The 17142-nt window shown below is 36.8% G+C and overlaps 1 protein-coding gene across 1 annotated transcript; it reads left to right on the plus strand.

Annotated features, from left to right (window-relative positions):
• Positions 1-1987: 1987 nt before the first annotated feature.
• LOC139325002 (vomeronasal type-2 receptor 116-like) lies at positions 1988-11850 on the plus strand. The gene is made up of 5 exons (XM_070954790.1): positions 1988-2023; positions 2431-3285; positions 10019-10246; positions 10750-10876; positions 10952-11850. Exons 1-5 carry the CDS (start codon positions 1988-1990, stop codon positions 11848-11850), a joined length of 2145 nt encoding a protein of 714 aa, XP_070810891.1.
• The last annotated feature ends 5292 nt before the right edge of the window (positions 11851-17142 follow it).

Below are 17142 nucleotides of genomic sequence, written 5' to 3' on the forward strand. Positions count from 1 at the left end.
ATATGCTGGTAATTCTGAAAAAATATTCTGTAAAACAATTTTTAAAAATACATTAAGAAAAGTCTGTTTCACATTATGTGCCTTGCAATCCTTCAGTCCAGCATATTTTGTGGAATGAGTTTAATAATTCTTATTTCTATGTTCTAGTATATGACAATGGTCCACTACCACCCACAGTATTTAAGAATCACTTATATGCAGAAGGAAATAGCTATATTTTCGTTCCAGAAATATCAATGAAAAAACTTATCATGGGAAATATATACTTCATTTCCTCTTTGCTGCCATTATGGCAGAAAAATTAAAGAAGATTTTACAGGCATATATACATGAAGACCAAGCGGGCTTTCTGTCAAAAATACAGGTAAGAGATAATGTGAGGACTTTCTTAAATATTATTTAATACTTACAATATCATAATGAGAAACAAGCAGCCTTAATATTTTTAGAGGAATGGAATGGAATGGAATGGAATGGAATGGAATGGAATAGAATAGAATAGAATAGAATAGAATAGAATAGAATAGAATAGAATAGAATAGAATAGAATAGAATAGAATAGAATAGAATAGAATAGAATTACAGTAATGCCCTTACACATACATATATTTACATCTTTATTTCGCTTTATGGATCTAATTATTTTATTTTTTGTCTTGTGGCTCATGCGATCCTGCCTCTACAAGTCCTCACATGTTTTGAAGTTGTTCACATATTTGACCGTCTTACTATCATTATGAAATTAGTCAGTTTTCTCTTCCAAATCCTATGGGACTCGATGAAAATAGGAGCAACTAACACTGAATAATGGTATTTATTGTCCCCATCCTATTCCAACCCATGGCTGGGAGCCCCGAAGCTCTGTGAGTTGATTTGATAGTATCTTGTACTCTCTAGTTTTCTCTGAAAAACATCTCTAGAAGGCAGATCAGTCTGATCTACTTCAAAGATTTTTTTGAAGACAGAGGCATTTGTACACAGAAAGAAGACACTCACGGAAGATGTTAGTATTGGTGAAGCTGCTGTTGATAGCATTGCCTGAAGTGGTGTGCAAGAATCCTAGCCTTCAATGTGACTTTCAGGAGCCTCTTCCTTTTAGGCACACCTATCATCAGCCTGGAGACATTAATATTGCTGGTATTGTTTCTGCATTCTTTGCATCTTTTAATACCATTGATTTCATTCAAGATCCTTCTCAGGCATTTCAGGATGGAGTTATGTAAGTACATCATTAATTTATTGTCAAACTCTGAACTTTGCTGATAAATCACATGATGCTTGAAATATTTTCCTCTAATGGCAAAAACTCCAGAAAGGAACATCTAAACTAGAATATCTAGGTTTATTTTATGTAAGGTTATATTTTACTTCAGCTTCCAGGTAAAGTTGAAATAGTTGAAATAGAGATCAAATTTCCATTTATAACAAATTACATCTAAATATCTACTAATATACAGATATGAATGGCTATATTTATGAAGCTGTTACTACTATTAAGGAAATGAAAGAACATATTTCCCATGATAAGTTTTCTCATTGATATTTCTGGAATCAAAATGTAGCAATTACCTTCTGCATATCAGTGATTCTTAAACACTATGGTTTGGTAGTAGACATTCTGACATAGAAATAAGAAGTATTAAGCACAATCCACAAAATATGCTGTACTGAAGGATTGCAAGGCACATAATGTGATACAGGCTTTTCTTAATGTTTTTTTTTTTAATTGTTTTACAGAATAGTTTTTCAGAATTACCAGCATATCCTGGCCTTAGCATTTACTATAAAACAGATTAATGAAAATCCTCAGATCCTACCCAACATCACGCTGGGCTTCCACATTTTTAACAGCAATTTTAGTCCAACCTGGACTTACTTTGCCTCAATGCTTCTGCCTTTCACTCAGGGAAAATTCATCCCTAACTACAAGTGTGGGATCACAAATACTTTGGCTGCAGTCATTGGGGCACCGGATATCTCTCTTCACATGGCAACTATATTGTGCAACTACAAAGTTCCTCAGGTAAGATTTGCTGTAGAAATACAATCTGCCATAGCTTCAAAGACATATATATGCTTCTCTCTGAAAAAATGAGAGACCTTTTGGATAAGTAGATATTATTTTTGCTTGATAAAGTTGGCATAATAGTATGAATAATCATAAGTCTGAACAGATGGTGAGACTATTTGACATAGAAAATTCCAGATACTGAACTAAGGTTCAAATCTGAAATATTCACAATGACACTACTTCCACAAAAATGTATTTACTCATACTTCAAGAGTGACATCTTGGTTGATATTTCCTAATAAACACAACTAGCTGCATAATGTTTCAGTATATAAAGGTACTCAAAGTTTCAAATGAATGTACACATTTTCAGAGGCTCACATAGACCTTTGCAATTCCATATGTTTATTTTTCTGTAGCTGATATATGGCTCTGCTCCAGTCATGGATAAAGAGACTCAAGCAGTTTTCTTCCAGCAAATGTTTCCGAATGAATCCCACCAACGTAAGGGCCTGCTGCAGTTATTGTTGTATTTTAGATGGTTCTGGATTGGAATTCTTATAGTAAAGGATGAAAAAGGAGAGAAATTCCTCCAAGAAGTGCTCCCCACATTTTCCAAGCATGGCATCTGTACTCAGTTCATAGCAGAATTCCCAAAGGAAGCACTTAACAGTGATTTTACTGATACCATGGATGAAGGACTACATATATACCATGTTATCATGAACAGTACAGCCAATGTGATAATCTTATATGGTGAAACTCAGTCCATATCAGTCCTGAGAACTTTCCTCCAATTTTCAGAAGTGGAGGACATAACAAAGAAGACTAAAATCTGGTTTATAACAGCTCAGACAGATTATACTTCAGTTACCGTTCATAAATCTTGGGATATCCATTTCCTACATGGGGCTTTATCCTTTGCAGTTCACACAAAGGAGGTCCAAGATTTCCAAGAATTTATTCAAAACTTGAATCCAAACAACAACAACCAGCATGATCATTTTCGAAAAGATTTTTGGGAACAGGCATTCGATTGTTTCTTCCCAAACTCAAAAACTGAGACCTCTGAGAAGAAATGTACTGGACAAGAGAGGCTTGAGACTCTTCCCACATCTGTGTTTGAGACACTAATGAGTGGTCAGAGTTACAATATTTACAATGCAGTCTATGCTGTGGCACATGCTTTGCAATCTCTGCATATATACAAATCCAGAGATAAAGCAATTGTGAAAGGAGGGAGGAAACAGTTTCACAATCAAGTGTGGTGGCAGGTAAGTTTGCGGTGCAGAAACCACCATATCTGCAATTGCAAGATATGTCCATAAACTTTAGTGAACAATAATTTTTGAGGGATTGACACTAGGTCTAAATGTGATATATATAGTAACAGATTAACCAACTGAAAACTTTTTATGCTTATGTTAAAATTGTAAGTGGTATTCTACAAAATTGACTACAGGTGCCCGCTCCTGCTCTATGTGATTCTTTCATTCTCTCGGGTGGGTCTGCTTAGAGCCCTTAAAATTCTTTCCAATTATTGTTGCGCCAACCAACTGCTTATCAACTATTCTAAGTCTAAGATTATGATTTTCTCAAGAAGCAGGAAAATCTATCAATGGAAGCTCGATAGGCCAATGCTTATGGCGTGACGATTTCCAAAGTCCTTGGGCCAGCAATATTCACACTAAACTTATGAAGATAGGTATTCCCCCTATTGAAGCCTTTATGCTTGGCCCAGATGCAGCCAAATCACTGATATTCCAGCGATTGGATGATATTGAAAGACAACAGAATCTGGCATTTGGTGCGGGAGTATGCTCTCCGTTTTCTCTCGGTATTACTCCCCTAACGCACCCCCCTAAATATCTCTCTGCGCTATCCTTTGTCAAATACAGGTTGGCCTTTCTAAAGGCACGTTTTAATGTGATCCCCTCAAGAGCCTTGATAGTACAAGGGTTTAGTGCACCCTGTTATTAACACAGCTGCCTGCAATTTCTGCTGGTTCGAATCTCTCCAAGGCTCAAGGTTGACTCAGCCTTCCATCCTTTCTAAGGTAGGTGAAATGAGGACCCAGTTTGTGGGGGCAATAAGCTGACTTTGTATAAAATATACAAAAGAATGAAGGCTATTGCTTAAAGCATTGTAAGCCGCCCTGAGTCTCCGGAGAAGGGCGGCATATAAATCAAATTAAAAAAAAAAAATGTCCTAGAAAGCAGGTGCTCGGGGTGTGTGAAATCCACTCACTGTTCATGTTATGGCCGATCTCCGGAATCGTTGGCTCACATCGTATTTATATGCCCCATTATTGGGAGGTAAGGTCAGAACTTATTTCTCCCATTTGCCAAAGATTTCCTGGAACATCTGAAAATCTTAGCTTTCGCTTCTTACTCCAAGATACTGATTCTAAGATTACATTAAAGGCAAAAATTTTCCTGCAGTATGGTTTGTAAGAGTCTGGGGAAGGGACGGGCTGGACACATTGACTGAGGTCACCCTCACTGATCGTCAGCGGTTGAGCTAGCTGGTGGTTGTATAAAGTGCCGATGTGTGGATTTTATGCAAATTGCAATATAATATTTTCTACCTATGTATAATTTTAATCAACCATAGTCCATATAGATTGGAGCTAAAAAAATTTATAACACATGAACTATGAGCTTGACGGAGTGGTTTTTCTACCACTGATCTTGTTGTCATTTTGCACTTCAGTCTGGTTGTGTGCCAGCTACGTGCCTTGGATGTTTTGGCTTTTTTGGTCTATCACTGCAATAAAGTATTTAAAAAAAAAATGAAGCCCAAAATTTAGAATGGCATATGGATAATTTCTTGTTTTATACCTATAGACAAAATCTTGCCAGACTAAACACTTTAACATATGTATCCACTTCATAATCTGTGAACTATTCAGGAAGGGAAGTTTTCATATTCCTTCTCTTACACATAATTTTCAAACCAAGTTGCCTTTTACTTGGCTGAAATACATCTCTTCCTTTTGGAAAATCACCTCCTTACTACATTCTCTAACTCTGCTATAAGTACAGTCTATTCATAAATAAAATGAGGTGATTTATGCCATTCACCTGTTGTGCAGTAGTTACTTTTTCTTCTAGATCCTTTCTTTGGAATAATTGCTTTTAATCACAGGCTGTACTTTGATTGTTGAAAGTTCACCCTCTTCACAGACCATTAGAAAGTCATCTGTATTTCTATAAATAGAAATTAAAAGAGAAACATACATAGTTTTAGATCAAATGAATGGAAAAGAATGAGAACAACATTATATGCTTTAAGGAAAAGTGTTCTAGTGTTTTTAACTAGGTGGCTTAATAAAAGAGCACCAAGGTAGAATTTTATTTTGAGCCTCCTTTTTGTAGCCATATCTACTCACAAGCGATGAAGGAATCATAGATTTAAAAATGGATATTTAAGCCATCAGAAATAGCCCTTGCTTAGTGCAAGACATTTTTAGCCCCAAAAGATAGACCAGACTGAGAAATCAACATCATGTAGGTCAGGTGTAATTTTATTGCAAGAGCTGTAGAACTGAATCTTGCAATGCGCTCAGCCCTCCATTACATTCTCTTTGTTTGATATAGAATGGATTCTCTGAAATGTTTTCTCAATTCATATTTCTTGGTCAAGGTTCAAGCTCTTCTTATTTGACTGTTGCCTTGATACTGGCTCTCCCTCCTGCCATTGAAGGCTATTCATATGATTGTCAGAAATGTAAATATTTCTACATTCCTAAAACATTAGCTGGAAGAGAAGGAGCCTGAAAGTCTTTGTCTCTTGCTAACTGACCAGGAATGGGGATATCAGACATTGTAGCCCAGTTCTGTATATGAGCCATGATTGAATGCATATCACTCCTCTAAGTGATGTGATCTTGAATCCCGTCTAGGTTACCATAATTTAGTATGAAAGTGATGGGACTGAATGCCATGATCTTAGTTTTCTAATGTTGAGTTTCAAGCCAACTTTGGCATTCTCCCATTTTACATTATACCTCAAGAGGTTCTTTCTTCTTACTCCTCCAATCTTTATCGTATCTTGATATTATCATTTCATTTATTGTAACATTTCTCCACCATTTAATACATATTATCTAACCGATATATCGATATGGGCAAAGATTAGAATATGGCTAGAGAAAATGACACAGCAACATATTGATTTCAATCCAGAATTGTTCCTGTTGGGCATTCTTTCAGAGAAGTATAGTAAAGAACACACATATATGATAATACATGTAATAACGGTGGCAAGAATTGTATTCGCACAAAATTAGAAAGAAGAAAAAATTCCTACAAAGGGAGAGGTGATTAAGAAAATATTGGAATGTGCAGAAATGAATAGGTTGACATTGGCAATTAAAGGGAAAGAAGAATCAGAGTATTATAACATATGGGGAAAATTTTATCAATGGATAGAAAATGAGTATAGACAATAAACATGTTAAAGATAAGAACTTTGGGAGGATTAAGTTGTAGTATATTAATATTAAATGAAAAAGGAAACACAAATGTATGTATTAAGAAATGATGATATATTATGAAGAATGATGGTACATAAATATACCCAGAGGATACATGGATTGATTAATAATGTACAGGAATGTAAGAAGAGATATAACTATAAAGCAAAAAAGAATCTTGAAATGAAGATGTATGTGACTAGAAATCGAGGCTGCTCGAAAACCATCTCAGATTGAATTGAAAAAGGAAACAAAAAGGGAGGGGAGAGGGTAAAGAGGGGGGAGGAGGAGATTTGGGAGGTGAGAAGAGAAGAAAAGAAGAATGGGAAAAGGAGGGAAAGAAAGAAGGGGGAAAGAGGGGGAAAGAGGGTAAGAAAGGGAGGAAGAAGAGAGAGGGTAAAGAGGAGAGGAAATAGAAAAGGGAAGGAGAGGAGGAATGAGGAAAGTAGAAAGAAACAGAAGAGGAGAGAGAAGAGAAGAAAAGAAAAGGAAAGGTTGTATTAAAATAAAGGAAGGAGATGGTAGAAGAGCAGACCCGAACAATTAATTAGCAAATGGAAGTTAAAGAACAAGATGAATGAATAATGATTAATGATGGACAAAAGACTGTACATTTGAATATGTTGATAAAAAATAAAAATAAAAAAATTTGATGCTGAGTTAAACCCATTTACATTTATTGATATTGCTTTTATTTCTTCTTCCATGTTTTACAGATTATTAACTTTTGATCTTGTCTCTCTTGTCTCTCTTTGTTCTTTTGCATCTTTTGCATCTTTTGCTCTTGCTACTTCTCTCATTCCATTTTCTTCCTGGTTGTTGTTCTTTCTTCCTTCTCTTTTATGCTTGCCTCTTGATATCCGGTCCCTCTTGCTTCTGCTGTTTTTCCATCTTCTAGCAGACCCCAATATTGCTCATAAAGTACTGTTGCTTTTTCAATGGACTCTAATTTATGTCTTTGTTCTTGCCATGTCATCAATATTCCTTCTGGGATTAACCACCTAAAATTCACTTCTTTTGTAATTAAAAGCCTTGTTAAGAAATGGTATTCTTTCCTCAAATCTCTAACTTTTCTAGGTACCACTATCTCTTTATCTTTATATTTCATTGCAGTGTTTCTCGTTATTTGTAGAAACTTTGTTTTTATCACTTTTTTCGTGAATCTTACATGGACTTCTCTTGGTAATTTATTTCTCAGTGCATTTCTTGTGTGCATTCTAAAAACCTCATCCATCTCATTTAATATCTTCTTCTTAGGTTGTTCCAACACTTCTACCAACATCTCTGCAAACACATCCAGCAAATTTTCTCGTTTCTCTTCCTCTATATTTGGAAATCTTACATAATAATCAGATCTATCAATTTCCAAAGAAATAATTGTTTGCTCTAATGTCAATTTTTCCTCTAATTCTTCCACTTTCTTTTCTGTCAAGTCCACTTTTTTCTCTACTTTTTGAATTCTTTCTTCATTTTTCCCAATCATCTCTTTCACTTCTTTTAAGTCTTCTTTCAAATTGTCATGAAGCGTCTCTATGAGATTTTTTAAATGCATCATTTCTGACGTTTTTAATGTTTCTATTGTAGAGGGGCTTTCTGCTGAATGCAAATATGCTATAAATTTATTCATCCCTTAGTGTTATATGTCCCAATTTATAATCCACTTGTAATTACTATTTATAATCCAAATATCTAATTCACCCCACTGGATGAACTAGAAAAAAGAAAAAGAAAAAAAATATAAACAAAAAAGTTAAAGAAAAATCTAATCTGCCTCCCCCCAAGTGAAAAGGTATCAAATAATACTATCCAGAAAAAAAGAGGGGAAAAAAGGGAAAAGAAAGAAAAAATTATATATATATATAATTATTTGATTAATAAGAAGATGAAAAAGAATTTTTTTTAATCCATTATGTTTCTGCAGGCTCTTCTTGCCTTAATCCAAATTGTAAATAAACCAGCAGTATTTTTCTTCATTCAATCAGAGGGGGAAAAAAAGGGGGGGGAGTGACAAAAGGAAATTGGGAAAACTATAGCTCTCACTATACAGACTTTTGTCAGTAGGGTGATATCTGCTTCTTAATATGCTGTGTAAGTTTGCTATAGCTTTCCTCCCAAGGAGCAAGAGTCTCTTAATTTTATGGCTGCAGCCACTATCTGCAGTGATTTTGGAGCCCAACAAAATAATTCTGTAACTGCTTCCATTTCTTCTCCTTCTATTTGCCAGAAAGTGATGGGACTGGATGCCAAGATCTTAGTTTTCTAATGTTGAGTTTCAAGCCAATGTTTCCACTCTCCCATTTTACTTTCATCAAGAGGTTCTTGATGAAGGTAAAAGTGCAAAGAAGAGCAACAATGATGATGAAAGGCCTTGGACAAAAACAAATGAAGAACAGTTGCAGGGTTTAGCTAGTCTAGACAAAAGAAGGACTAGAGGGAACATGATAGCAGTATTCCAGTATTTGAGAGGCTGCCACAAAGAGGAGGGGGTCAATTTATTTTCCAAAGTACTAGAGGGCAGGACAAGAAACAATGGATGGAAACTAATCAAAGAGAAAAGCAAGCTGGAATTCAGGAGAAACTTCCTAGCAGTCAGAACAATTAACTAGTGGAACAGCTTGCCATCAGATGTTGTGGCTTCTTCATCACTGGAAGTTTTTAAGAAGAGATTGGACAGTCACTTGTCTGAAATGGTATGAGGTCTTCTTCTTCAGCAAGGGGTTGGACTAGAAGAACTCTTCTGATTGATTGATTGATTGATTGATTGATTGATTGATTGATTGATTGATTAGTTTCCTGTCTTTAAAGTAGCATCAACAGCTTATTTGAGGTAGTTGATGTTTCTCCTGGCTAGCTTAATTCTGGATTGTGATTCATCCAGCCTGGAATTTCATATAATTAACGCTGCATATAATTTAAATGAAAATATACAGCTTTGTAGTACTCTTTCCCTATTTTAAATTAATCAGTTGTTCCATGTCTCATTCTAAGTAAAAGCTTTAGCATCATCAATGAAGCAGAACAGAAGGTTTTCTGGAAACCTTGCTTTCTCATAATGCAGCAAATGTTGGCAATTTAAGTGCTATATCCTCTGCCTTAAGAAAAAAATCATTTGTACTTCTTGGTTCTCGATTCACGTACTGCTGAAGCCTAGCTTGTAGGATTTTGAGTACAACCTTAGTGTGTGAAATGAGCACAACTATATGGTAGGTTTAAGCATCTTAGTATTTATTATATATTAATTACAAGCCATCTGGCTTAAGTAGCTTTCACAATTAAACTACAGAGCTTGATTTTATTTTATTTTTTTTACTGTTTTTTATTTTGCAATTCTATGTTAATTTTATTTCAGTAATCTGATAAATTATCTCTTCCACTTTGTTAGAATGATTGTTATGTTATTTGATTGATACTGGTATACAGCTTAATTTAAAAAGTGTTTATTTTATCTATTTTTAAACAAACATTCGTATGTATATTTTGAACATATGAATTATTTCTCCCTCATTCGGTTTGTTCCTCTCTGATTTCAGGTTCATTCTGTTCTGAGAAGTGTCAGATTCAACAACAGTGTAGGTGAAAAGATCTCCTTTGATACAAATGGAGAATTCATTGGTGGATTTGATATTATCAACTGGGTCACATTCCCAAATCAGTCTTTTGCGAGGATTAAAGTTGGAATGGTAGATCCCACAGCTCCAGCAGAGAAGTTCTTCAATATTTCTGAAAATTCCATCACATGGCCAGAAGATTTTAATCAGGTTAGCTCTTTGAATCTTAGTTTGTCTGCCTTCATTTAAATATAATTATTGATGAAAGTCTCAGAATATCATTTCTGAATAACCCAGGTATGAATCTACTGGTGAAGGAAAAATATTACTACATTTTCTAACAATTGCTATTGAATATTAGGAAATATAATTTTGTGGTTCCCTGTTAATTATGGACAATGGTTTTCATGGTTTTGAAGTAAAAGTTGCAAGCCTAAATCTCATCAGTTTCCTGACATCAAAATTCAGAAGTTGAGAAAACCAACTTTTTAACTAACTAGCACAGAAATTGTTTTTGAAGAGTGTTGATGATGGTTATTGAAGGCTATAAATACAATTTTTGTAGATATTTAATTAATTATAATTTCAGAGCAATTACATCTAAAATTATGTCATCCCACTACTTAATTTTTAATGTGTGGATTCCACAGAAACTCTCCAACCACTTCTTTCTCTCTCTGTATTTCAATATATATTTCTTGATTCATTGATAGGCAGTACCTTTATCTTTGTGTAATGATCCTTGTGAGACAGGACACAGCAAGGCCAAGAAAGAAGGAGTGTTGTTTTGTTGCTATGATTGCCGTCTATGTCCAGAGGGAAAAATATCAAAGGAGAAAGGTAGAAAACTTCCAAATTATCCAAATAAGCCAATACTATAATTTCCTATATCAACTCACCTGCATTCTTTTTCAGATGTAGATGACTGCTCTCCATGTCCAGAAGATCAATATCCAAATCCAGGAAAAAATATGTGCATTCCAAAACGGATCACCTTTTTGTCCTATGAAGAACCTTTAGGGATCAGTCTGACTGTCCTTTCCCTTTGTTTTTCTTCAATGACATCCATGGTCATCACAATCTTCACGAAGCATAAAGATACTCCCATCGTCAAAGCCAACAACCAAAATCTCACTTATATACTCCTAGTTTCCCTTCTCCTCTCTTTCCTTTGTGTTTTTCTATTTATTGGGAGGCCCAATACGATTGTGTGTCTCCTTCGACAACCAGCTTTTGGCCTCATCTTTTCTGTGGCAGTTTCTTGTGTCTTAGCCAAAACCTTTGTTGTGGTTCTAGCATTCATGGCTACCAAACCTGGTTCCAGACTGAGGAAATGGGTTGGGGGAAGGATGGTCAGTTTCATTCTTCTATCCTGCTCCCTTATTCAAATATGTGTTTGTGCTGCATGGCTGATAACATCCCCACCATATCCAGATTTTGATGCACATTCAGTACCTGAAGAACTTATCCTGGAGTGCAATGAAGACTCGGTCATGTTCTACTGTGTTTTGGGCTTTATGGGTTTTCTTGCTCTGCTTAGCTTCTCTGCTGCTTTTCTAGCCAGGAAGTTACCTGACAGTTTCAATGAAGCCAAATTCATCACCTTCAGCATGTTGGTCTTCTGCAGTGTTTGGCTGTGCTTTATTCCAACCTATCTAAGCACAAGGGGAAAATATACATTGGCTGTGGAGATCTTTTCCATGATCTCCTCCAGTGCTGGCTTATTGGTGTGCATCTTTCTTCCCAAGTGTTTTATCATTGTGATGAGACCTGAACTGAATGATAAACACCAGCTCATGAAGAGAAAGTTTTAAGAAACCTTTATGTTTGCCTGATATTCTTTATAGGTACATGTTGGAGAAATTCACCACATTTAAGCTAGAGAACAATGTACAGAGACAGTGATGTTCTATGTTTTCCCATCCTCTGAGATTTGGATAGCTTGGAAGGTTTTGTTTTTGGAAGGCAATTATAACTAAGGTCTATAAAAAGATAAATTACAGCACAAATTAATGTATTGACATAATTACTGGCATTATAGATTTATTGACATATTTTAGTATGTCATGGTGAGCTCTGATTAAATGTATTGATTAAATATGAATTGTAAATTTGTCTTTGTTGGTCATCTTAATTCATACGCAGTAGAATATGTAAAAAGAAATGCAGTTAAATACAAATGAGATTTTTTTAAAACAGGGAATATCTACATTTCTTTTTCCCTGAAGCAATTGGACAGAGGGAAATCCATGATGCATATCACATGCAATGGTCTCCTACAAAACATGGGGTAAATTAAAAAGCTGGCCATATGTCTTCTTCTCAATAGCAATGATCAAAGAAAATTCAAATAAATACCATCAGAAGTCCAATTCATGCTAGTATCCAATTTGCATAAGGGTCCCCTTTTAAGAGATTCAGTCAAGTATGATGACTGTGAACAACATGTTTCATGGTCATAAGTCTATTTGAGTAGATAGTTTTGCAGCACTTGAATGAGAGGCACACAGTGATAAATAAATAAAATAAATAGAAATAAATAAAATGTGCCAGTTGATGACTCCAATGGGTTTACCTGTTAAGCATCCTGGCAGAAAAGGCATGCTCTGGATCCCATTGGTCAAGGACTTTTGGCTGACACAATACAGGAGAAGAATCTTTTCTGCTGTGGCTTTTGTACTTCAGAATACATGCCTGCTGAGCTGATTAATTAGATGCTACCTCCTCCTTGTCCATACTTTACTCCTCTCTGCCATCTTTCTTAATTGAATTTTAACTGAATTTTAAATTTTTGCTGCTTCAGGATTTTTTATCATATTTTAATCATATGATTATAAACTGCTTATGGTCATTTTGGCAAGATGGATGGCATAGACATTTAGTAATAAATAAATCTCAGCTTTTAATCTTATTTTCCAGCCTGATATTTCATTTTGGTGGCACGCTGTTTGGCTTTTTCCTCAATCATGCAAGTTCACTGTGGAAGAATCAGCCATTCTCAATGGGCAATAAAGGGTAGCACTGCTTCTTAGGCACTAAGCCTAGCACTAGGCACTAGGCTTTTAAAGCCTTTTATGGATAAGTATATGTTAAAAACACATAAGAAAATTCAAACTGTCAGAACAAAGCTTGAAGCAAAGTTTGATTTGCTGGCAAGGGAACTCCAGGAAGAATTCCAATGTCTGAAAGGAGATATGAAACAGGGGAAAGCCAGAGTAGATTGTATGGAGCATAAATTGGAAAAGACAAACTCTTTATGTGAAGCTGAATTGGAAGAGATAATAATTCTTGAAGCTCAGATTAAAAATTAAGGATGGTGAAGGCCTTGGCCCAGTTAATTAATAAGGAGGAAAAAGAAATGGATATTGATTTGGACAAGATTTAAAGAATAAGCTCCAGATTCACCATCACAAGAAAGTTACCAAGGGATGTTGTAGTTCATTTTGTAAGAAGAATAACAAGGGATCAGGTTCTGCATTGCCATTTTAAACACAGGTTGACAAACAAAAATATAGATATTATTGTTCTGAAGGAAATTCCAGTTTGAATTCCTTACTGACATCTTGAAGCAGAGAAAAAATTATTCCATTGGGATAAGTTGGAAGGAGTGATACTCACCTACCGTGAGCAAAGATTTAGACTGAATTCTACACAGAATGATTTTTTTTTTGATCAAACATGAATTAATTTCAGCTCCAGATGGAGCTGAATGAGTATAGGGAAAAAAATCAGTGGTTGAGCAAGGTCAAAAATGTGGCATTGAAGAAGTCGATGTGGCAGAAAGAAAAAGAAGGAAAGAAGAAGATGTGCCCAAGATAGTTGTACAGGAATCTACTATGTTGCTTAAAGATGGAGATTAAGTTTATCATATGGAATATTAGTGGAACAATGCCCCATCTAAGCATAAACAATATTTCATTATCTGAGGAAACTTAATGTTGATAGAGTCTGTCTCCAAGAAACACATATCAAGAAACAAGATAAGAAATATTTGACAAATAAACAACTAGGGGATGAATTTATATCAGCTGATGTAAAAAAGATCAATGGACTTGTCTTATATATAAAACCCCAGTTTAAACCCAAGCTATTTATAGCAGAGGAATAGGGTAGATTTGTAGTAGTGGAAATTGAACTCAATGGAATAAAATCAATAGTGGTTGGTGTGTATAGGCCAAATGACGATAGAATCAATTTTTTGAATATTTAATGGACCAGTTACTGCCCTTTTCATATGGAAACTGACTTATGATGGGGGATTGCCTGGAGTGCCTGGAGGCTGTGCGGATCTGGATGGGGAGAAACATGCTCAGGCTCAACCCATCCAAGATCGAGTGGCTGTGGTTTCCGATGTCCCGATATAGTCATTTGGCACTATCAATGACTATTGGGGCGAATCACTGGCCCCCACGGAGAGGGCTTGCAACTAGGGCGTCTTCCTGGATTCACGTCTGTCTTTAGAAGAGCATTTGATGGCCGTGACAGGGAGGATTTTTCATCAGGTCCGCCTGATTTGCCAGTTGCGTCCCTTTCTAGATTGCGACTCCTTACGCACAGTCACTCATGCCCTCATCACCTCCCACCTGGACTATTGCAATGCTCTCTACATTTATTTATTTATTTATTATTTAAATTTGTATACTGCCCTTCTCCCGAAGGACTCAGGGTGGTGCACAGCCAAAATTAAAATACATATAATACAAAATTTAAAATAATTTAAAAGCAGAATTAAATCGAATTGGCTTCCCAAAAACATTAAAACCCATTACCCTTAAAATAACCCATTAAAATTTTAAGCCAGCCCAGCTCGCTGAAATAGGAAGGTCTTCAAAGCTCGACGGAAGGTCCGGAGGTCCGGGATTAGTTGTATTCCTGGAGGTAGCTCGTTCCAGAGGGCAGATGCCCCTACAGAGAAGGCTCTCCCCCTGGGGGCCGTCAGTCGGCATTGCTTGACCAACGGCACCCTAAGGAGGCTCTCTCTGTGGGACCGAGTGGGGCTCCCCTTGAGGAGCACTCGGAGGCTCCAACTGGCACAGAGTGCAGCCGTGTGGGTGGTTATGGGAGTGACGTGGCGTTCCCATGTAACACCTCTCCTGCGCGAGCTGCACTGGATTCCCGGTGGCTTCAAGGTTTTGGTTATCACCTTTAGAGTGCTCCATGGCTTAGGACCTGGTTACCTACGGGACCACCTGCTGCCACCAATAGCCTCCCACCGGCCGGTACGCTCTCATAGAGAGGGGCTCCTCCAGGTGCCGTCGGCCAAACAATGTCGACTGGCGGCCCCCAGGGGAAGAGCCTTCTCTGTGGGGGCACCTACTATCTGGAATGAGCTCCTCCTGGAGATACGGAGGATCCCGAATCTGCGCACCTTCCATCGTGCTCTCAAGACTTTTTTATTCCATCAAGCCGGCCTGGCCTCAATCTTTTCCCCTTTAAAATGTAAATTTTAATTTCTTTTTAAAATTATTGGGTGTTTTTAATTTGTCTCGGCCAAATTGTTTTAATTCAGTTTTATTCTGTTTTTAAATTTTGTATTTATGTGTTTTATTCTGTGGCTGTTCACCGAAAGAAAGAAAGATTAGAATGGAGTGACTTCATCAGCTTTGGATGGAAAATCCATCAAAGGGATTAAACCCTCACAGGGTAAATTATCAAAGACTTTATTTGAGATGATGGACAATATAGTATTAATCGATTCACAGAGATATAAAAATGGAGCCACCAGAGAATATATCTTTCTTTCTGAAAGGTATAAATCTTTTTCAAGGATTGACATTATATGGATATCTAACAATCTCACAAATAAAATTCTGAAAGTGGACATTCTGCCTAAATCTTTTTCTGATCATAATCCTATGTTTCTGGTTTTAAGAGGAAAGAGCTCGAGTTTTAGATGGAGATTAAATGAAGCTATTTTACAAAAGGAAAGGATTGTAAAATACTGTAAAAACCTGGCAAGAAATAATATGCACATAAAAGCCTATGAAAAAGAAAAAGACACATTGTACCTTTACAGGGAGGATACCTGAGAAGAGGGTGTGGCTCACTGATGACGCCTTACAAGGCAGAAATAGCTATTTGAGTCTCCCAAAGAGCAGCACAGAGTTGCTGTTTGTCAGCAAGAAACAGAAAGCCCAGAAACTTGTGAATGAGATTTCACAGAACCAGGGCTGTAGAACATCTTAGCTTACGTAGGTAAAACCTGGCTAGAAAGAATATGCACATAAAAGCCTACGAAAAAGAAAAAGACACATTGTACCTTTACAGAGAGGATACCTGAGAAGAGGGTGTGGCTCACTGATGACGCCTTACAAGGCAGAAATAACTATTTGAGGCTGTGAGGTAGCATCCTGATCTCAGGTCGTTACAACACAAAAGACTAAGGGGCACACATCAAGGACCTCACCCACACAGGATGTTATGAAACAGCCGACTAATCTGCAAACATCAACTCCATCAACTAATCAAGATGTAAAAACACAGGCAACTAACCTGCTCACTGCAACAAAGCCATCACCCCACACCTCCCCACCAGTATTTATAGAGAGACGGCAGCTCTGATCACACTTTGCTCGCACAGGCACAAAGCCAAAGACACCAGCCTGAAGATGACGAGTGGGACCTTGTCGAAACGTCACAAAGATACTCTCAATCTTACATGGGAAAAGACCCGAATACGCCAAAACTTGTGTGTGTGTGTGTGTGTGTATGTGTATGTGTGTGTGTGTGTGTGTGTGTGTGTGTATCTATATCTATATCTATCTATCTATCTATCTATCTATCTATCTATCTATCTATCTATCTAATTTCAAGTTTTGGTGTATTCGGGTCTTCTCCCATGTAAGATTGAGAGCACTTTGGCAACATTTCAGCAGAATCTCATCTGCCATCATCAGGCTTATGCAAGGAATCTTCTGCAGCAACTGCCATTACTATTTCAAATCTGGTGCTGGTAGTCTGCTTTGCTGGGATGGTCCCACCTCTTTGTTCTGATTGTGATGATACCTCCCGCCTACCAGACATCTGGAAACTAGCCCTTGACAACAAATGAATCCCAGCACCCACAGACAGAAAAATCTACACCCCAGAAGCCAGACACACACACC

Source organism: Pituophis catenifer, unplaced genomic scaffold, assembly GCF_029215685.1.
Source record: "Pituophis catenifer annectens isolate HBS135680 unplaced genomic scaffold, rPitCat1.0.hap2 SCAF_15, whole genome shotgun sequence".
Lineage (NCBI taxonomy): Eukaryota > Metazoa > Chordata > Lepidosauria > Squamata > Colubridae > Pituophis > Pituophis catenifer.